General features: G+C 37.5%; 2 protein-coding genes across 2 annotated transcripts in view; both read right to left on the reverse strand.

Moving 5' to 3' along the window:
• Window positions 1-41: 41 nt before the first annotated feature.
• On the reverse strand, window positions 42-7,450 carry scly (selenocysteine lyase). The gene is made up of 13 exons (XM_042483835.1): window positions 7,362-7,450; window positions 6,108-6,206; window positions 5,346-5,455; window positions 4,763-4,863; window positions 4,466-4,643; window positions 3,355-3,482; window positions 3,089-3,244; window positions 2,893-2,999; window positions 2,751-2,787; window positions 1,673-1,756; window positions 847-946; window positions 601-676; window positions 42-507 (listed from the first exon to the last, which is right to left on the reverse strand). Exons 2-13 carry the CDS (start codon window positions 6,197-6,199, stop codon window positions 354-356), a joined length of 1,323 nt encoding a protein of 440 aa, XP_042339769.1. The 5' UTR covers window positions 6,200-6,206; window positions 7,362-7,450; the 3' UTR covers window positions 42-353.
• Window positions 7,451-8,837: 1,387 nt separating this feature from the next.
• The window catches only part of kif1aa (kinesin family member 1Aa), a 69,567-nt gene continuing 55,595 nt past the window's right edge, over window positions 8,838-22,809 (reverse strand). The window contains 12 exon segments of the mRNA XM_042483707.1: window positions 8,838-12,707; window positions 13,298-13,416; window positions 13,513-13,705; window positions 13,790-13,933; window positions 14,263-14,384; window positions 14,636-14,707; window positions 14,876-15,064; window positions 15,559-15,704; window positions 15,781-15,842; window positions 15,932-16,065; window positions 16,187-16,301; window positions 22,276-22,302. Coding sequence (XP_042339641.1) covers window positions 12,665-12,707; window positions 13,298-13,416; window positions 13,513-13,705; window positions 13,790-13,933; window positions 14,263-14,384; window positions 14,636-14,707; window positions 14,876-15,064; window positions 15,559-15,704; window positions 15,781-15,842; window positions 15,932-16,065; window positions 16,187-16,301; window positions 22,276-22,302 — 1,366 coding nt within the window. The 3' untranslated portion in view covers window positions 8,838-12,664.

The following is a 22,809-nucleotide window of genomic DNA, read 5'->3' on the forward strand; positions in this document are numbered from 1 at the left end:
TTTTCAAAAGAAATCAAACCAATTTGCTCAGGGTTCAAAGATTTAAATGCTTTTTAAATGCATCTGAACACAACACAAGAAAATGAATGCTAATCCAGGTTTCAAAGGGTTAATAAGCATGATGATGGTTGAGATTTTGAAGATACCACCAGGTTAAGTTAGGTAAAATGTAGTAGCTAGGCTATGAGGAAAAGCAGAAAGCGATCTGGTTGTTTTTGTAACAGCAGCGTCACCAAACACCATTTTGAAAAGCTAGCAGATAAAGCTTAAAAGTTGTCTGATGTCACTTAAAAGTAACAATAAATGCAGTATTTTTATTTCTGCACATCCTGATTTGACCTGTTTGTGGGCGATCAGTCCTTTTCTTGCAGCAGCTGCACAGTTTTCCTCAGATCCTCCACAACTGCGTCCACATCCGCTCTGGTCGTCCCTCTGCCCACGCTCAACCTCAGCGCGTTACCTGCCACCTCTGAGGGGACGCCACAGCTCAGCAGGATATGGGACGGCCTGATGGACAGACACAGAGTACAGAGCAGGGGAGTTATGTAACCAAACAACGTCCAAACAAAAGGATAACAGGTGAAAGGGGGGCTCTTGTACCTGTTTCCACAGTCTGAGTGGCAGGCGGCGCCGACGCTGGCCAGCAGCCTCCTACAGTTGGACAATACCCTCCAACCTAAAGCAGGAGAGAGCGGGATTAATCATTCAGAGCCTCTGTAGTTTACAAATAGCCCCGTGCAGGTCATGAACCATCTCTGCTAACATTGGTGTAGAGTTAGAGGACACTGTTTTGGACCGGCTGGCCAAAACAGACATAGGACAGAGACGGAAGAGTCATGACGTCACCTTGTAATGTTGGACCCAGGATGGACACGTTACATGTGTTAGGGAGGACATCAGAACCAGGGTAGCGGCTGTTGAAGTGGATCTTGTCTTTAAAGACGGCCTGAGGAGGAAAACATCTGATGGTTTGTTTTTTAAAGTATAAAATGGAAGCAAAGAAATTCTAATAATGTACAGAGTTCCTACGGCTTAAAGCAGGTTAGATTTAAGACTTTTTGAGACTTTTTCGTGCCCCTCAAAATGAAATTTAAGACCAATCTTACAATAACCAAAATTAAAGAAAAAGAAAACATGCATGTACATCATTTGTTTAAGGTTCAGGACAATGTTAGCCCAATATTTATTGTAACATAAAACATACATTTTCTGGTGCCATTAATGCAAGAGTAATTTGGTTAATTTTTCTAATATTAATTATAACATATTACTCTTGCATTAATGGCACCAGAAAATGTATGTTTTATGTTACAAATAAAAGTTGTTACCCACTATCTTAAGATTCTGCAATGCAACGTCACAAAAAGGGATTAATAAAATCATTCTTCAAACGTTTCCCATTTTTAAGACTTGTAAAAGACAGATTGAAGAGGCCTTATTTTTAGATTATTAAATTAAAGGCCCTGTAAGACTTTTTAAGGATCCTCAGGAACCCTGAATGTAGGTTATAATTTTTTCAATGAACAAAAATGTCAGTGTCAATACACAAAAAATCCCTGTGAACCGCAGTCATGCTACAGTATTTCAAATAACCTCAATCACACTATAAACTGATATTCATCTACAGTCAGAGAATAAGACATTTTTCATCTCTAAGTATAATCAAACTTACCTTCAGTTGTTCTTCCAAGTAAAGTTTGGTGCTTCGCATGTGACTCTCATAATCTGACAGATTAGAGGTCACCAATTCTGCAGCCTAACAGACACATAATAAATCAGTTTTACAAAGTGGTTACTTATTGTTTAGCTAGCTATGAGTGTAAAAAAAAAAGAGCTGCAGAAATTGTTTTTCAAAAAAAGGTTAAAAAAGAGGCAGATAGGGTTAGCACTAGGGTAATGGTAAGGGTTACATTTCCTTATTTACAAGGTAAATCAGGTCCTAAATAAAGTAAATGGATAGAGTGGATTATTTTCTACATTTGGCCTAATATTTAGTCACTACAAATCTTGATGTAGTGATTTAACTCAAGTGTCGGTTTGTCTTGTACTGCTGGTGGGCGCAGGCTGTAGGGACGTGTTGTATAGACTTCATAAAAATGTAACTACAGCTATACAGGTCTAAAAAATGAAGCCAAAATATCCCAGAGACAGCCACTGCCATGTTGCTCCCAGTGATGTCATTTAGAGCCAGAGTCTGTGCAGTCGTGATCTCCGTAGTATCAAGTTCCCGTCCATCAAATCCTGACGAGCGCCACTGAACTTGTGCTCACTATTTGATGCACACAGCTGTCAATCATGACGATAAACCCCCTTTTGATAACATCATATCACTGGTTTTTATGAAAACAAAAAAAATGCATCATTGAACAAACATTATAGGCCAACAGAACTACCAAAAATGACAGAAACCATCATTGGTGCTAAAAATACTTGTATGATCAATTTATTTCCATAAATTCAGAATTATATACCTAAGAAAACAGAATAGAGAAATCTGTAAACAAATATTTTAAATATTCTTTCTCTTTTTTCCCATACTTATCCCGACTTGGAAATTACTCAAATCAAATTCCATACTTTTCCATACTGTGAAAAGCCAAGACACTAATTTTCTTGCTCATACATACACCATCAAATCACGAAGACAAGACTCATCTAGAGGATTTTTTTTCAGTGTAAGCTTTTGTCAAATGCTCTAAAACCTTAAAAAATTGAATTCCAGTAACACAAATATATAGCAGAAAACATACCTTTCCAAGACCAGCAATCATTGGTGTGTTTTCTGTGCTGTGGAATTAAGAAAGAGAGAAAATAGACCCTTATATTTACATTCTGACTGTTGTCTCATGCCTGTTTGGTACTTGATTAATTATTCCTCATATGGTGTGTTACCCTGGTCTGAAGTTTCTCTCCTGTCCTCCTCCAAACAGCATCGGATATAAAGGTGTTCTCGCTCCGGGGCCGTTTACATACAGAGCACCAATCCGAGGGGCGTAGAACTACAAACGTCACAAACTTTGTCAATGACATGTTTTCATGTTTCTTTTGTGATGCCAAATCTACATAATTCACACAACACATGCCTGACCTTGTGTCCCACGATGGTGAGATAATCCACTCCCAGTTCACAGACATCGACTCGGATTTTCCCCAGAGCCTGAGCAGCATCAGTGTGGAGCAGGATCCTGAGCCGATCGCGCTGCTTATTGAGAGACTTTATTCTCTGGCAGATCTCTTGGAGCGGCTGAAAGAGGAAAATGTTTCAACATGCAAAGCTCATAGTATTTTTGTGATTTTATAAATTTACACTGGCATGTCAATGATGGACTTATGGGCCGTACATGTCCTTCTTACCATGATGACTCCTGTCTCATTATTAGCCAACATGATGGAGATGAGACAAGTGTTTGGACGAACCGCAGCAATGACATCCTCCACCTCAACACGGGCTGTCAGCTTAGACACAGGAACAAACGTCACCTCTGTGACAAAAAAAAGCAGAAGAGAAAGCAAACATAACGAAGCTTGGTTAGTTGTTTAAATAAAGCCTGACTGTTAACACTAGAACGGCCATGACAGTCATTTTGGCAGTTTTCATATTTATTTTTACACATTATTTGTCACAGGCTATAACTTTTTTTAATTAAAAACTTCAGTGCTGCTGAATTTTACTAAAAAGGTATGTATTTTCATTTAAAACATTATTTATACAAATTGCACAAAAGGCAAAGAAAATGTGATAATTTTTACCTATTTTGGGCAGAGGCAGTCATAATAACCGCACAGATTTTGCTGTTGTTAATTTGATATATTTTCGCACTGTGGCAGCTGCATCTTGGTTACTTGGCAACTATCATGGTCTCTGTCCAAAAGTAAAACTTTGAGAGTGGCCACAAATGTTTCATCCTCATCCTCAACGCCAACTTTCATCACAGATGGATCATCCAGATCCGCTCCCGGCTGACAAAAAGTAGGAGGAGACTAGAGACAACTGTAACACTGTCTTTTTCAGTGCCCATAACTAGCTGAAAATGTGTTTAAGCTCTAAAATTTTGACACCAACTTCTCTGAAAGAGGCTTCTACAAATAGCAGTGTTAACAATTTTTTTCCCAATTAAAGAAATACACAGGAATGACAAAGACATGTCGCGTAGGGACAGACAGAAAAGGCATTGGGTTTAGTTGGAGCCTCCACCTAAATAAGGTAAAAATGAAAAAGAATTAGGCTATATAGAACATGTCTGATATAAAATAATGTGACTAAATGGAACATCCAAAATAATAATAGCAAAAAAAGTATAATTACACTTGTTAAAATGTACAATTTGGTTCTTTCTTAAAAAACAAAAAAGATATCCTAACAGTCTTTTTAGTAGGTATGGGATTCTGCCCCTTTTAGTGTTAAAAAAAAAATATATATTTTTCTACTGGTAGTAATCTGGATAAACTTAAGAGAATCTCCTACCTGCCTTGCCGTCTTTCTGTAGGTGCTCAGCGACCAGTTTGACTGAGTCATGCTCCACATTCGAGGTGATAATGTGAGGAAGGTCACCGCTTCCATTCTGGTGTCCTTCACCTTCCTGTGCAGCCCTGCAGCTCCTCCTGAAGTGCTCCACTGCAGTGTGGAGCATCAGATTATTAGCCTGAAAAAGATTTATTTGCTATGAATCACCATTGCATGAATGACACCACTAATCTGCACATTTTACAGCATTACACAAAACTGGTGTAGCTGATCAAGTGCACCACCAGTGCTGATTACCTCGGTTCCACCTGATGTGAAGACGATGTCTTCTGCTTTACCTCCAACCATCCTGGCGATATTCTCTCTGGACTGATTTATTATTGCCTTGGCTTTAACACCTAGAAATAAAATAAGTTTATATAATATAAGTATTTTTTTTCTGTTTGCACACTTTAATACAACATTATCGGCTGGATGCTGAGCAAGCAATTTAGAGAAAAGCAGCATTAGTTAATTAAAGGAGATTAATTTACACACCCTTGCTTACAGTTTCATCATTAATTTCAAGGCTTTTTTAAAATTTTAATTTTATTTCTTTTAATTTTCAGAGTATTACATAGAATCACCACTGTCAGTTTTTTTGTTATTGATTTTTTTGTTACTGACCAGTCACACTAATACAATCTTAATATGAATGAAACTGTTTTAAACCATCATTTCATCAATACTCCTCTTTTTGTTGTTTTGTTCTTCTTCTTAAACCAAAAAAAATTTAGAAAAGTAAATTAAATAATATTACAAAGTCATATAAAACCAAATCTCGCTATATATTTATATACATAATTAAAGGCATTTTTATTTGTATTTAATTTTTCTTCACCTGCTATATAATTGCTGCTTGGGTTTCCCCAGGCATCCTGGAGGGCTTCAGAAATGGCCTGGATCACCTCTGGGTCCAGCGGAGTTGTGGCATTGTAGTCCATGTAGATCCTGTATCACATGAAGTACATAAAAGAGAAACTTTCTCATCTGATTTCATACTGCATTGAAGGAACAGTGTGTAAGATTTGGGACGATTTCGTTACATCTAATGGTGATGAATGAGATTGCAACCAGCTCAAACTTCACTTAATTAAAATTATTTCAGTGTTCATTGTTGAGGAGGTTTTGACTGTGAGCTGAGTTATCCACAGAGGTCTGTTCTTCTCGAAAACAAATGGAGCAGGTGATTAAAACCAGTAAAAACACTTTCACATTTAAAATTTGGTCTTTTCACGACGCTGTTCGTCACAAAGGGGCTTCTACTTACAGTGACCGATGAGAAATAAATAATAAATCTACCTTGTACCTTGAAAATGTGAATGGCCCTTATAGAGCCAGTGTTTAGTTTGTCTGTTCTGGTCTACCGTAGAAATGGCGGTGCAACATGGCGATTTCAGTAGACGAGAACCTGCTCCCTGTGTAGATATAACGGCTCATTCTAAGGTAACGAAAACACAGAAGTTCTTATTTTCAGCTGTTTATACACTGAAGAAAACTACAGCACTACAGCGATCTGCAGCTTAAATCGAATGTGGGCCAGGGGCGATCCCATAAAGGCAAAAAAGCCCCAAATAATATCTTAAAGAAAAAAACATCCTACCTGTCTTGATTCATCTCTGAATGATGTTGAGATGTACGGTCGGTGAAGATGAGACCATTTCGTGAGGTGATGTCATCAGATTGTTGGGCCATAACACTCCTGTGGATAATTATCAGTCCCAATAATTATTGTGCATCCCTATAAATAAATAAATAATAAATAATAATAATAATAATAATAATAAATAATAATAATAATTTGTCTATATGGAAGAGATAAACAAACAAATAAAAAAGTATAAAAAAGGAAAGAAAGAATACAAACAAGCAAGGCTTAATGGGAGAAAAATACTGTTCAAATCTTACTAATGTATTTAATCAATTTATTCCAACATTTTAAGTGCTTTAAACTCTTGATTTCTAATTCTATATATCAGTTTTTCCATTCCTGAAATGTTTTTTGTACTTCCAGCTGTTAAATAATGGTGCGGTGGGATTTCACCAGTTATCTGTTGTTTTGCTGTAATCCTGTATCCTGTATGAATATTTATTGGTTTCTAATGTGAGTTTTGTTGGTTATATGTCAAGAATTATACACAATATCCAGTATCTAAGAGGATATATGTTCTCATATCTTGACACAATATAATATCTTTACATTGTCCAGTGCTAGGCTGCATGATAAAAATATTTCTGCACGTTGGTGCCCCACACATGCAGTTGGTGCCTCTTCCATTGTTTTCGCCCCTGTCCCTCTGACATCCTGAGTCCGCCACTGAGGGGTTAAACTGGTTCAAACTTGCTTTATGCTCAAATTGTGACTATTATTATCACCACGCACTACGTGAATAAATGCCAGCTGTGTATGTCAGAGTCTATACAGGTTTATGACACATTTTTAGCCATTATTTAGCGCTGATGTAACCCAAATGTGTCTCCTGTCAGCGTCCTCCTCGCTGTCAGCAGCAGACAGGCTGACAGGTTATTTACTCTGTGAAAGAGACGCGTTTCTTCCTGGCAACTAAAATACTGACTGTTAACTAAGAACAGGGAAAGTGAGGCATTAAAAAACAACCTGTCTCACCCATAGCACTGTCTACTGCACCTGCCGAGTTACATTTAGTCTCATATCGCTAATTTACTGCCGGAAACATCTGTCAACTTTAGCTAAAGCTAGCAAGCGCTGCTAACTGATTCCTGCTAGCCAGATTAACACACAATTAACTGTTTATCTGATTCAAAGCTCTCAACACGAGTCACATATTTTGTCCTTCGTATGAAAAGTTAAGATGAAGCTGTTGTCTTTGTGACTCACCTTGTGAAGTGATGCGAAGGTGTCCTGAACAGATTTAATGCCGGTGTGTATCAATCATTAGCTAACAGCTAATCCGGTTTGGATGCGGCGCTGCTCCGCTGGGTTGCCAGGTCTGTCAAAATAAAGGCTCAGAGACTCAAAAATATTTATACTGAAGGCTGAAAGCAGCGGTGGAGACAGTATTCAGATACTTTAATTAAGTAAAAGTACTGACATCACACTTTGAAAATACTCAGTTAAAAGTCTTACATTAGAAATGAATACAAGTAAGTTAGTATAATCAAGAAATGTACTTAAAGTATGAAAAGTAAGAGTACCCAGTTCAGAAAAATCTAGAAGAAAACACGCCCTAAAATTTAAAATTTAAAAAAATAAAATAAAAAGACTGAAATGTTTTAAATGTTTTTTAAAATAATTTAAGTAAGTACCCAATTTAGAAAAAAAAACAAACAGAAAAACCAATCTGATTAATCGACTTATCATTTCAGCTGTACTTGTATAAACTATTGGGTAGTTACAGATAACAAAACATCATTTTTTATACAACATTCTCATTTTTTAATGCAAAAATCTTAATTTGTAAAGTAACTATTAACTCACGCTATCAGATAAATGTTTATTAAAATGGTTGCTAAAGTACCCAATTTAGAAAAAAAACACCCAGTATGTTGATTAGCTAATTGATTAATCAACTAATGATTTCAGCTGTGCTTGTATGAACTATAAGTAGTTACATGTTTAATAAACATCATATTTTGCACACTGAAGTTTATTTTTTAAATGCAAAATTCTTAATTTACTAAGTAACTAGTGACTTAATCAGATTTGTTTAGTGAGGTAAAATGTACAATATTTACCTCCTTAATTTTGTAAAAGAATAAAGTCGGATTACAAAAAGATTTAAGTAAAGTACAGGTATCTTAAATTTGTACTTCAGTACAGTGCCTAAGTAAATATACTTAGTTACATTTCACCACTGGCTTTAAGAGTTAAACTTTTTTTTATAACAAAGTGTGATTTACATTATGAATTAAATTCATATAAATTAAGAACATAAATGAAAGAAAACCACCCAGCTTTTTAACGTTTGTTTGTTTGTCTGTTTTTACCTGTAATATTTAATTGGAAGAGTAAATTGTTTACTGACAGCTGTTCAGGGTTTGAAAGTCCCCGAGAGTCAGGGTATCTGTCATGATAGCTAAAAGGCGAGGACAAACTCAATCTTGTAAATTAGATGAGAATTTAGCAGAATTAAGATAAAAGTGTGAAAAAATACAGTCAAAGAACACCAGCATGCAGACATGGCAACTCTGGATTCTGCTCCAGTGGTGAAAACAAGAAGTCCAATAAGGATTATCCAAAGATAGAAGAATAACCATAATGAAAATTTAATGATAAATAAATTCTTTGTCATCAGTTAACAAAAACAAATGCTGAAGATTCATAAAGAAGAGGAGTCGATTTCTTTGTGTTGCATAATTTCCATGTTTATTTAATATATGACAATGTGTTTAGTGTACACAAACATTTGACGCTAAACTCCAACACTCAGAGACACTGACTGAACTACTGCCCATTTAGGATTTTGTAAATGGGTGCAACTTTATAATACACTGTTCACAGCAATCATGTTTATATACAATGCAAAAATCATTTCAAGAAGGGAATAAAAAGAAATGTGCCAGTGAAATTCTGAAAAAAAAAAAAATTAAAAAAATGTGGAAGCACAAAAATGTAAATGATATCCTTCAAAGGGGAGGGATTAGAAAAAGTAGAATTTGTGAAGGCTGTCAGCGCACGATGGTGGATATTGAAATAAGAGTGAAAGAGTGACAGAACAGTTACAGCATCACTCTGAACAAGCTGCAATGCCGAAAAAAGGGCCTTAATGAAGCAGCCTCCCCTCACACACCAGTGGACAGATTATTACAGGTATATCCCACAAACTCCACCTGGTTCCCTGATAGTAACCAAACTACAATCAATAAGGAACCCAACTGTGAAAACAGAGGACAAGAATAAGTATTTTCAAATATCAATGTACATTCAGTGTGATTTTTTTTTTCTTTAATGTGACTGCACCAAGAAAACTTTGGTTGGCTCAAATGTAACGCACGTTAAAAGGCCCAATGAAAAACAAGAGGAATGATCTCAACATCAGACTGGAGCAATCCCCGGGCTCACATTTGAAAGATAAATGAAATGAGACAGAAATGAGTGCTTGAGAAAGTGTGACGCACAGTACAGCAGGGTGTTCCCTCGACGACGATGCTCTAAGCTGGATACAATACAAACTGCAGCCTCCGCCAAGAAAGTCTGTCGTAGACTTTGATCATAACATTGATCACAGGACTTATTTATTACACAAAAAAACAGAAAATATCTGTTTGATTAGACACAACAGACAGCTGTGCACGCATGTAGGGCTTTAAAATGTTTCGATTGGATTATTTCAGAGTATGTCCACAACACACAGAATACTTTACAACTTCAGGAAGTATTATTATCTAAATCTGCACCCTATTTTTATGTGTTTTTGTGTCTAAAAGACTAACGAATTTCAAAAAATGGTCCAGTAATGGGAGAGAGCGATACATGCTGCAATGTAACCACTCAGGGTATGTTTGCATCATGAATTTACGTCTGCTGAAAGTGCTTGTTTTTGCCACTGTTGGGTTCAGATTGTTATTCTAAGTGTTTGATGACAATATGGAAAGGATCCCGACAAAGATAGACTTTTTAGTAAAGATTAAGATCCCTTCTGTTTAACCAGAGACTGCCCCGAAATCGCTATCGCCAAACCAGCAGACTCCGTCTGCAGGTATAAACAAGTTAAATATAAGGCTTTTCAAGGCCTTTTTAACACCAGTTAAAATTAAAATCAAGACCAAACTTGTAAAGTAAGTTCACAACAGAAGTGAAAATACGCTCTTTCCAAGAAAACACTAACCTAAGCGGGCTTAAGTTTAATGATGCAGACTAATTACGTGAACAAAGTCTGCTCTGCTATCGAGTCGTGTTTCCCTCAGGTTAAAATGACATTTCCTGAATTCTCACATTGACATGACTAAAAACATTCAAGACCCATTCAATCTAAATTTTATACAATTTCATACTTTTCAAGGCCTTTTGTCAGTAAATGTTTAAGAACTTTAAAGACTTTTTATGGACCTGCCTCACCTTGACCAAGAAGGTTTTTATGAGTTTGATTTTGTTTCTGTCGACTTAAATAAAGATAAAATCCCGGTTTATTTAAATGGGGTCTGGTGAATTTGGTGATGATGACTTTGGGTGCTGTTTCTGGTTAGATACAAAAGATCTTCTTATGTCATAAAAAGGTCTTTCTCTGTTGGGATCCTTTACATAAATTGTCAGATATTTAAATAGTAATCTGAGCCCGTCAGCGGCGAAAACAAATACTTTTAGTGGATGTAATTTCACATTGCGAACATGTGCTGGACCAGTTTTAAACATAGTTGTTCCCATTAGTTATTTAGAGACAAAAACATGAGAAAAAAGGCTCCAGGTTGAAAAATACTGAACTTACCCTTTAAAACAGAGTAAGGTGTTGCATGGATTACCTCAACAGCAGAAATAAAAAACATAATGAGCAAAAATTATCATTGCACTTTTGGGAAAGAGTTAAATGCTTTGAGATGTTGTCCTGGTATTTAAGTGAAATGTCACTGAGCGTGCTCTCTAAGGCTGGCTGACCTGAGGCATGCTCATCTATCACACAACTCACAAGCAGGATAAAAACTGTCCTTCATCATGCACTTTGATTTCTTTTTTCCAATTCACAGCATGATCTGGAAATATGTACATTTTTTCAGCATGCAAACATGAAGTATACTCTGTGTTATGGACATTATGGTATGCCAGCTGACTGCCACATTAGATATGTAACATTAAAACAACTCAAACGTTTTTGTCTGAATATGTGATGATGATCAGGATGGTGATGTGATATGATCTGCAGACACTCCCAGAACAGCATTATAGCAGCATGGAGGATGTAGTTTCAAAGCAACTGGTGCAGAGGCATACTGTACAGTATGATTGAAAAGAGAGGCACTACATTTAATCAATATACATATCATTCAGAAAACCGGTTTCTTATTCTGTGAGCAACAGTTTATACTTTTGATCTTAACAAGGTAGCTTTGTGTTATATTCTCTACCTAACAGCATATTGGCCTTTTTTTTTTAAAGATGTATATTAGTCGGGTCAAAGGTCAAGTGGGACTATCCTACTCTTAAAGGGGATAGTAAAATTCAAGTAATCTTCAGCATAAAGAAAGTGGCCAATCATAAAGTTATTATAACTGCATGGGGGGGACTATTATTCAAACATTTAAGGAACTCATATTAAAAAGTGCGGTGTGCAGAAATTGCACGTTACGACTACTTTAGAAATATAAATGTCTTTGTAAATAAATACATGCAGAAATAAATAATAAAGCTGTTAAATATCTAAATATATCACATTTTAAAACAAAGTTCGGGCAGAGAATGAGATTAGATGGGGAGGATTAACGGTGGTGATTACGTATCGTGTGAATGTAGATACCCTTGGTGCTCCTACACGTAGCTAAAAACGACATGGATTGATCACAAGAACATGACGATGCCATTCCGTTGCCAGGCTGTGTGCTAAAGACGTTTTTTAGGAAACAGGAGGCAGATTATCAGGATTCAAGGACTGGAAATAAAATTATTCTAAAGAGTAACACTAATCTGTCTTTTTTTTTTATCTTCTAGCGTGTATTTTCTAGCTGTATGCAAACCAGTTCACTGTATATATAGCTGTAGAGAAGAATCTGCATGTTTTTTTTCTATTTACTGATGTAGCAATGTGATCCTCACTGACATGGCAGCTTTAGGTAAAAATAAACTGCATTTTTTTTAAGGAGTAAATGCATAAGGCTCGATGTGTCACTGACAACAACTACAGTACATTACCATACGTATGTAATCTGAGCTAAGAAAACTGTTGCTACCTCCTTCTCCGTCGCTCCAGCTATGAATCATTTCCGGTACAGTACAGTGACAGCTTTTTTTGAAGAGGTTCTTCAGACTACGAGACTCACACCGCAGCAAAGGCCTGACACGAAATGGGCGCTTTAGGTGCCGAGGACACTAGTGATAAACTGAGGACGCACGGAGGGGGAGATGGTTGTTGGTGACGGTGGTAATGAGGGGTGAGGGGTGGGGGCTCAGCACAAGGAAAGGGATGAGGGCAAGGATCTATGTACATCTTAGTCTCTGCGCTCATCGTCCTCTCATGAGGTTTGATCAGAGTTTCACATCCTCATCTGTCCGGCTCGTCTTCTCGACAGCTTTGACCTGAGAGGCAGAGAGGAAAATATATTTGTGTAAAATAAATTTTACAGTAATTTCTGCCTCGAAGCGATGCAGCTTTATTTGTGCAGCACCTTTCATATAGCAGGACAATTCAAAGAAAATTTACAGAGTAATAAAAAAATAAAACAATATAATAAAGCATACAGATTTACAACAAAAAAGTGATAAGATATTAAAAAAATTATTAAAAAATAGCAAAAGTGCAGAGAAGAAATGCAAAGATAAAAAGTATTACTTAAAATTATTTAAAATCCAGTTTAAAAATAAATTTGCAGCCATTACTAGGTGGAGTAGGTAGTGGTTTCTAAAAATAACAATCTATATCTTTAATAAAAGATGAATGAATTATTGTCCCTGAATGCAGAATAAGTCATTGTCAATTTTAACTGTTTCGAAGAAATCGCAACCTCTAAAATAACTTTGTGGAGCCAGAAACTGTTGTATCGGTGATGATCAGTGCAAGTCATATGCCATTAAAAAAATATACAATTTGATTTCATGATGCCTTTAGAGATGTATTTATTTTTGGTAATAAGTTTGTGTTTACTTTTGCCCATTAAAATAATTTTTACCTGATAGTTCCAGCGAGGAGAGGATTAAACGCATACAGCCAGTCGTGCATCTCTTTGTCATTTGTGGCTTGAAGTAATATCCCACGATGTTCTGTGCACACAGCAAACGTGTACGGGGTCTGTTGAAACAACAACAAAAAATAAATAAAAAAGCTTGTTATACATACCTAAAGTTTTTACGAGTAAGAAAGCAGAGAGGATGCATTTTCGCCGACCTTGAGCATGGCCTGCTGGTCCTCGCTGTACTCCACCTGGGCGGAGGAGAGGTTGAGGATGGCCCGCTCCACGGAGTCTCTCTCTGTGTTGTAGATGTAGACGTACGGCCGCCGCACAACGACGTAGCGCTTCACCCATCCGTTGGTGTGTGGCTCCAGGAAATGCAGGTAACCTTTCTTTGACACAATGGGGCTGCAAAAAAAAGGGATGAAATATGTGAAACCGAGAAAAACGTCTCCACCGCACAAAGTGATGGAGTTACAGCTGCAGACTCACCTGACTCTGATCTCCTGGATGTCGGGGACAAATCTGCGGATCCGTGGTTTGGTGTCAGAGGCTCCGTTGACTGACTTCTTGGCGTCTGTGTCTTGCTGTGTATCAGGAGAGGGGCTGACGGCACGAGAGCGAGGCATGGGGGGTCTGCAGTACAGAAACAAGACACCTGTTTTGTTTGCCTTATTTTCTACCCTTATTTCATGTTATTTTATTTTGTTGTTTTAATTTATCTAAATAACTCACCCCTTTTTTCTTTTTCCCCTCCTATTATTATTTTTCATTCTATTTTATTTTTAATTATTTATTTCTTTATCTTTTTATTTTATTTATTTCTTTTCAAAAGGTTTTTATATTTTTTTTTTTCATTTTATTCGGAAATGTTGGCATACAAAAAATACAGTGGGTATGTACTTAGACCACCAACCCAGAACATGTCTTCAACAATAACTACATCAGTACGTCTTTAGACTGACCTGAGTTCAGCATTGCCATAGCAACCCTCAACCAGGGAAGGACATGTCGAGGAGGGTGTGATTGTGTTGAGAGCAGAGATTGAAGCCGAGTCTCTCAGCACTGTGACGGACATCTCTGAGATCTGCAACACACACAGACACACACACACACACACAAAGGCACATTTTTTTCATTGGTAGGTTTAAATTTGAGCGCTTGAGTCAAGTCAAACTTTATTAGTAGAGCACATTTAAAAACAGTCGCAGTTGGCAAAGGTGTTGAACAGTCAGAAAATACAAAAACATGAATAAATAAACAAACAACAACAGGAAAAATGAGGGAAAATTAAAATAAATATAGCAAATTGCAGAACATCAGATTTTTTTACACCACCTTGCTTTCACTGGCGCTGACGCACACGTGGCTGTATTCTCGGTTGAAGGAGTGGGTGAGCAGCCGCAAACACTGCAAGAAACAGAGATCTTAAAATTAGAGTCAAGTAAAATCAGATTTGTAACATCATAAAAATCTGAGAGAGCCACATTCAGCGGCGGCTCAACATGACAGAGATCATCAAACAGGAAAAGTCTTATTAACATGAAGTTCAGTATTCACTGAGTAATGGCGGCCGACCTTAGCAGCGAGCTCCCTCTGCCTCTCGGTGGTGATTTCAGAGCAGACGTTGACCTCCGGGTCGACCTCGGGGGGCTGAGGAGACTCACTCAGCTCCTCGGTGAGGCAGGACTGCAGCGACTCCTGACCCATGAGCAGCGTGGACTCCAGTTTCTCCCTCAGCAGGAGGTAATGTTTAGTCTTTTCCACCTGAGAGAAGCATCACAATCACTGACATTGTCCACTGATAAAACTTAGAGAAAACTGTCTGCAAGTAAACTCTGGAAACAGTTGAGGAAAAACAGTTTATTTGACTAATCTGAATCTGTTTTTTACCAGTTCGGCCTGATTAAGAGTGAAAAGTAGGTTGCATTTTTCTAATTTGCATAAAAATTCCAGAAATACTTTCTAAATAATAAAATATATAAATTTAAAGTTGACAAACAGAGGACAGTGCATTTTCGATTGTAATAAAGATAAGAAGATGAATTCATTACAAGGTTACCAAGACTGATTTTTTTTAGGTTGCTAAAATACACTTTGCTGCTGCCCCATCCACAGCGGCACATTGCTTAAATGTCATGGCAGCACTCCTGTCTGCAGACCATCTTCTGTAACTCATACATCTCATTTCAGAAAAATCTGAACTATCCCTTTAATAAAATAAGATGACGCTATAAAAGAAAAGTGTCTGATGTCCTCACATCCTGAAGGAGGCTGAGTTTCTCCAGCTCCCACTGGTGGTCCAGAATGAGGCTGTCACTGCGGGGCCTCCACCCGGCCAGGTTCTCCTCCCCTCGGACGTAGGCCACGGAGGTGTCCAGCACCCGCCTGCGTCTCCTCTGCATACCTGGGTTGTGCACATGCAGGATTAGAGATGCTGCAGAGGTGAGCTTAATGCTAAGTAACTTTGTCTTGAGTCTCACCTGGGCTTCCTGCGTCTGCCAGGTTACATAGGCTGACCTCATAAACTCCAGTTACACGGTTCCTAGAAATGACAGAAAAGCTATTTTTAAAGAAGAGAACAGAGAAACCACATGATTTCTTTTATATATAATCTAAGGATTTCAAACTCACCCATCTGCTGCTCTCAGACTTCCAGTACCAAACAGGTTTCGGATGGAGCGGGAGGCGGAGAGCTTTGTGTCTCGAGAGTAAAACACCATGCAGATATCTTTGGTTATGATTGCAGGCTGGGTGCAGTTCTCCATCTGCATTTGATAGAAGAGCAGAGATTTTTTTTACATCAATTCTTTTAGGGTAATTCACACATCACCTTTGATACTGTAAGACATATTTCTTCCCCTCGTGAACGCAGGCACTGTGCTGTACCTCCAAATAAGCGGAGAGCGTCATGTAGATCTTCTCTCCGTATGGAGTGACTCGGTTCAGCAGCAGGGAGTTGTGCATGGAGCTGTCCCAGGCTGCCTCGAAGCGGTAGAAAGTCCTGAGGTGAACCGGGTGAGAAATAAACGAGAGAATGAATCAGCGCTCAAAATGTAAGTCCTTTGGCAGTCAGAGCTAAAGTCTCTCAACCTAACTACAGATATGATAAAAGGAGAGATCACCCTAAAATCCAAAATACATCTTTTTCCTCTTACCTGTTGCACTATTTATCAATGTAGATTGTTTTGCTGTGAGTTGCAGAGTGTTGGAGATATCTGCTTCCTTTTCTCCAATATAATGGAACTAGATGGCAACCGGCTTGTTTGGTGCTTGCTCACAGCGCCAAAAAATAAAAAATAAAATGTGCATATACTCACCACTGTGTTCAGTTATTATCCTTATTTTATCTTACTTTTACTATTCTTAAGTGGGTTTTATCCAAGATGCATTTTACACTCTTTATTCTGATCATATTTTTTGTTTATTTTGTCTTTATGCCTATGTCTTGTATGAAATGTGCAATACAAATAAAGTTTGTAATTATTATATTATTATTTTTACTCATAAACTGGAGCTAGCAGTAGATCAATGTTTCGGTCTGCGCGGTGTTACTGTTGGCGGGTGTAATTTGGCATGCAGTAGGGGAGGAAAAAAAACAATGTGGATGATTCGGGATTAATTCACAAATGTCACAAATCAATTATCTACATGTCTGTTATTACTGTGATTTTGGCAAAACAAAAGATGCAGAACCAAACGAGGTCAGTGCAAGATTATATAATTTTAAAATATTAACTGTATCCTTTTTATTAAATATGTTAAAACAGTAGCATATGTGAGATTTTTTAGTATGTCCAAAACTTAAATCCCAAAGTACATGAATTGTGTACTATTTCCAGTGATGTATTACAGTATGCAAACACTAGACGTTGCTGCAGCATGAATATCCTGCACTGGGTTGGCGTCCGAAAAACACATTGTGGTGAAATCAAAAATTTTGTTGCAATGATAGTTGTTTTATAATCGCATTGTCGCCGTCTTAATCATAATCGATTCTAATTGTGTAGCGCCTCGAGATTCCTTCACAACAACAAGGTGTGTGGATTAGCTGGAGTAACCAGGTCATGATTCCTGGAAAGAGACATTGCTGTACAGTTTTTCCAAAAGTGTTTTTGGCGCTTTGAGCACCACAAACAGGAAGCCATCCACTTCTATTATACTGGAGAGAAGGCAGACATCTCTACAGCCGGCATCTCTGCAAGTCGCACCAAAACAAGCAGGACTGATAAAATATACTACAGGTAAGAGGGAAAATATGTGTTTTTGATTTTGGGGTGAACTCTCTGACTCTTTAACCCTTTGAAGCCTCAGCAAATTGGTTGATTTCTCTCAGAAACATGGAGAGAAGGCAATAAGTAACCTATAAAACACATCGCCCAAAAAATAAAAAGAATAGCAAGAAATTTGTAATAAGTTACAAGAAAGAAAAAAAACAAGAAAATTACCTGTAAATAAGTCGGGAAAGTAAAATTAATAACTAAATAAAAAGGATATGTTTGTTTTTTAATATAATTTAAAAGATATAATTATAATGATTATAAATATAGTTTTCTGGACATTTTTCCATTATTGTTTTTCGGGCCATTTTTTAGATCAGTTTCTCTGTCACCTGTTACTTATTTCTTGCAATTTTTGGGATATTTCTTGCCAAGTTGGTCATTGCATTTTCCCTATGTTTTTGAAAGTAATCAAAACAAGTTGCTCAGGTTTCAAAGGGTTAACATAGTAGAAATAATAATAACAATAATACTTATAATAACCAAAAAAAAAAGCTTAACAGAAAGACGTAGACTAAAATCTGATTTGATACAGTGAGAACATAAAATTATGACTCATAATAACAGTCATTATTAATATAATGTTGGCATTATTATTTAAACATTGAAAGTATTTGTAAAATCTCAGTAAAACAAAAGTGCAGATGAAATATTTTTGCATGCAACAGGCTGAGTTGATGATCTGCTTTGTACCAAACACCACAGAGAAGCAAAGAGAGCTGAGATGACTATTGGTACAGAAAAAAAGGAAGGAAGGGGGGATGAGAGACAGCCAGACGAAATGAGGGACAGGGCAGTGAAATACCTATGGTCAACTCCCAAGGAAATGCTGTGAGAAAGAAGAAATCAGCAAAAGAACAGAAGGTGAGAGTCAGGAAGTATGTTGTAGGTTGTGCGCGTGTGTGGCTGGGATGGTGTTTGTCTTTTTTTCACACTGTTATCTCCAAATGTAAACACTGCTCACCCAAAATAAAGACTGCTGAAAAACCCTGCTGAAGCTCCTGACTGACCATGTTTACATGCACACTAATATTCCAATATTATTCCAAATATCGCAGTTTTCTGAATTCATGTACACAGAATATTTTGTTTCAATATTCTGAATTAGGCCTTTTTCTGAATGCAGAATTTTCTCATGAAGACATGTATGACATGCTGATAAGTATTCAGGTTTTAGGAGCATTCTTCTGCAGTTTGTGACACACGGCCTCTTGCCAGTTTCGTGGTTCCCTCACATTATTTACCAATGGATTTTATATCTTGGAAAAACACTGCTCACCCAGTATTTGGACTTAGACTGAGGTACAGGAGCTGAACTGTTATCAGCAGTGAAAAGCAGCACATCGGCACACTCAAATCAATTCAAAAATTACATCTACCATGTTTTGTAAACATGATTTTTGCCTGGCATTGAATGCATATGTGATTTTTTTCAATGTTGATAGTAATGGATTTAAAAAAAAAAATCTATAACTTTTTAATTTTAACGCATGACCATGACTTAATGTATGACTTAAAAATAGGCCTATGTAGCGATCATAGGATGCAAACATGAGGTTCTTACTCCTGAGCGATGCCCGGAGGCAGACGCTGTCGTAGAAATGTCACTAAACATAAACAAACTGCTGGTGCTTGCTAGCTTTAGTTGCTTTTTGGGAATTCCCATCACCAACTAGCAGCGGACGTCAGTGTGTGTCACTAATCAACAGTCACACAGTGCACCGCTTGATTTTAAATTAGTACTCTGAGGAACGTTTATGCATGTTAGACCGGGTTTTTTATTTTATTTTAAACAATAGCCAAAACAATGTATATTCAAAATTTTACTTAAACATTATTTTGTATTTCCACGGGAACCCTGCTGTTGACGGCTGGCTTTGTTCGTTATACACAAACAAAGTGCCAAAAGTTTTCAAGTCTGGAATAGAGATGCATGCCTGTAGAAAAAGCCTACATTTTTAGTCAAAAGGAGAAACACACTAACTTCAAACCTTACGACAGATGCAAGAAGAAACCAATGGAAGACTTTAAAAGGAACTATTTTGATGCAAAAGTGGCTTTCACTTTTTTCACTTTTTGACACAATCAATGACCTGGTAGGACACGTTAATCGGAGTATGCACGGCTGCATGTAAACAGGAGTATCAGTGAAATATGAATTTTCATCAGCCATGTAAACAGCTACAGGCCTTTTTGGAAAAAAGGCAAAAAGCAGAATATTTTGTGCATGTAAACGTGGCCACTGATGACTGATGTCATCTCTCATCCTGCTCTACCACTGAAAAGGTCAAAAACAGCACACGGCTATTCCTCAAGCAAAACAAAACTGCTTTCTGTTACGTCTCTGGTTTACTCCCTCCATACATTAATATACACGATTTTTCCCATTTCCCCCGAGGGCGAACAATCACACAGTGAAACCAGTTATTCCTTTGGCCTGAATCCCGGACGGTGCAGCCTTAAATTAAAAAAAAAAAGATAATCCAAGCATGAATTGTAAAAGGAAACTAATGTTTCTGTGAGCCATAAAAACAGGCTGACGCTTCATGAGGTTCAGATGTTGGGCCCAGTGGCCTTGGACTGAGGTGACCTTGCGGGAAAGTGAACAATGTGTCACCCAGAAGATAGAAAACAGCAACGAACTGAGCCGACTCCAGTAAAGAAAACTCAGTGTGAATAAAGGGGACTGAGTGGCCTGTTTTTTAAGTAATTAGCAAGTGTATTAACACACACACACCTCACTCACGCACACTTCTTTCCCAGTAGGAGAAAAGTGTTCGCTTACACTACAAGGAAGCAATTTCCTCTTTGCGCTTACACCAACATGTGCTTCTCTGTGTTTTACTACCTCCTAAAAACGCCGGAGCCAGGATTGAAGTCATGCTGCTGGCGTGACATGTGAGGAGCCGTTTGTTTCTGGTGTTTGGCAGCGTTTCGCCGAAGTACACTGAGATTCAGAAATATTCACAACATCGCAGCAATTTTGAGCAAAGTGCTACTGGTGAGGTAATGGTTCACTGGATTACAGTTTAATAGCTGCATTTTAATAGCGAGCCAGAGAGGGTACTGTAAATGATGTGATCCATATTACAGCACTTGAGTAATCGTGTTCCTGTTAATATTCTGGAGCTGTGATGGGAAGTACATGCTCTCTCAGGATTCACTAACAAAATCATATCCATGGATTCAAAATGTTGCTTCACTGCAAAGGCCAACGATATGAAAATAATAATTAGGGTTAATAAACAGTGAAAAGAGCAGAAAATGAGCATTTTTTGAATGTTGTTGCTTATGTCAGAATGCATCTTTCTGCTTTTGTTGTATCAAATTAACTGTGTTGTAATAATGGATCACTAACACCCTCTACTGGTGAGTACTTCTACCTTTTACCAATTCTGCATTTTTTCCAGTAAAACATTGCAAATCATACGCAGCACAATCATGCTGGTGGTGACTTTGATGAGCAGGGCTGAGCAACATAAAGATATTATATCGTTATATCAAATATGAGACCATATATCGTCTTGGATATTGGATATTGTGATATGGATTTTTTTTCTGATTTTAAAGGTTACATTACAGTGAAGTCTCAAATTATCAGACAGTTCTACTTGTTTTATTACCTGCATTTACCCACTCAGTCATCATACTCGCATAACTCATGATTACTGATCAAAAATGGAATCAACAGTCATTCCTACAATACGATCACACTGAAGAGGGAATTTGGTTGAACTTTTTGGGTAATATTCGGGTCTGTCACCCTATTGGTTCAAATTGGTTATATTTCTTTCATAAACATGGGGTAATAAAGCAATGACCAACTTGGCAAGACATGTCCCACAAATTGCAAGAAGTTAGTAAAAAATTATCCAAAAAAAAAGAAAATTTGTCCAGAAAAGTATATATATAATTTTAATTATTTTATATCTAGAATTATGTTATTTTATGTAAAAAAAAAAATATATATAAAATCAATAATGTGTTTTTCAGCACTTTTAAGGTAAATTTTCTTGTTTGTTTTTGTGTTTTACTTATTTTCAGGTATTTCTCTTGTAACTTTTTTTTACTAACTTTCTACTGATTTTTGGGCCATGTCTTGATAAGTAGCTTGTTGCCTTTTTTCCATGTTTTTGAAAGAAATCATAAGAATTTACTCAGGTTTTAAAGTGTTAATATAAACATCCTTCAGTGTAACACCACATATAAGATAGAAAAAATAATTTTAAAAAATCATAGTTCCCCCTTAAAAATTCTGTTTCTGTCCAAAACACAAGTGCAAGAGTGACACAATATTGTGACTGTACACGTTTTTTAAATCAGCCCTTTGAAATCGTTCCTGCAGCAGCTGCTGAAGTGGAAACGGAGATACTGAAACTGGCCCCGCGACACCTCCAGCAGAGACACAGCCAAGGACAGTCGAAGCAAAGCGAGCCATGCAGACCCTGTCCGTCATAAACCGCAGCCTGATAACAGCTCAAACACACACCCAGCGCAGCGAGAGAAGCGGGGGGACATGCAGAGCCACATCCCTCACTTCCCATGAGAGGGAGAAAACAAAGAGGCACAGATGAACTGCTGACAGAAATGACAGAGTAGGAGAGAGGAACCAGTGGGAGTGACAGGGTGTCGAGGACGTTAGAGGGATGAGGTGTCTGTGTAACTTAAGAGCATGAGAATAGAGGCAAAATAATATACCTAGGCATGTCCGAATCAAGAAACTGTCTGCAAAAGCAAAAAACAACATTCTGTTAGTGGACTGCAGGGAGAAAAATGTTAGCATCCAAATATACCTTAATGTTAGTCTGAGCAGAGGACACACTGGACCGCAGCCTGACCCGCTGCTGAGCCCTTAAATCCCAATCATCGACCACTGAGGTCATAACAGGAGAAACATGGAGGGCTAAAACACCTAAGGGTGCAGCACCACGGTCAGAGAAAGGCCTTCGAGCGGGGCCGCGGGACGGAGCTGGAGCGTTTGGTTGATTTAAACTCAGTAAACTCAGGTCTGGGTGGTGCTGCTGCTGGTTTTATTGGGCTTTTTGGAGAGTGGTTAGGAAAGCAGAGGGATTAAGCAATGAGCCAAAAACAAAAGGTCATAAATAAATGGCAAAAATAAAATACTGTACTAAAATACTATATAAAAAACTAAAAAAAATACTATTTTTTTTTAATAAATTGAACTATGATAATATAATAATTTTGTCTGAAGGACAGTAATCCTTAAATATT

The sequence above is a fragment of the Plectropomus leopardus genome, chromosome 3 (assembly GCF_008729295.1).
Source record: "Plectropomus leopardus isolate mb chromosome 3, YSFRI_Pleo_2.0, whole genome shotgun sequence".
In the NCBI taxonomy this organism is placed as follows: domain Eukaryota; kingdom Metazoa; phylum Chordata; class Actinopteri; order Perciformes; family Serranidae; genus Plectropomus; species Plectropomus leopardus.

Excerpts from the sequence above, each read along its gene's own strand:
- scly (XM_042483835.1), bottom strand. The coding sequence starts at position 6,199 with ATGGCCCAACAATCTGATGACATCACCTCACGAAATGGTCTCATCTTC. Across the intron at positions 4,644-4,762 it reads TCACATCAGGTGGAACCGAG|GCTAATAATCTGATGCTCCA; the intron begins GTAATCAGCACT and ends AATCTTTTTCAG. Across the intron at positions 3,245-3,354 it reads ATGAGACAGGAGTCATCATG|CCGCTCCAAGAGATCTGCCA; the intron begins GTAAGAAGGACA and ends TTCCTCTTTCAG.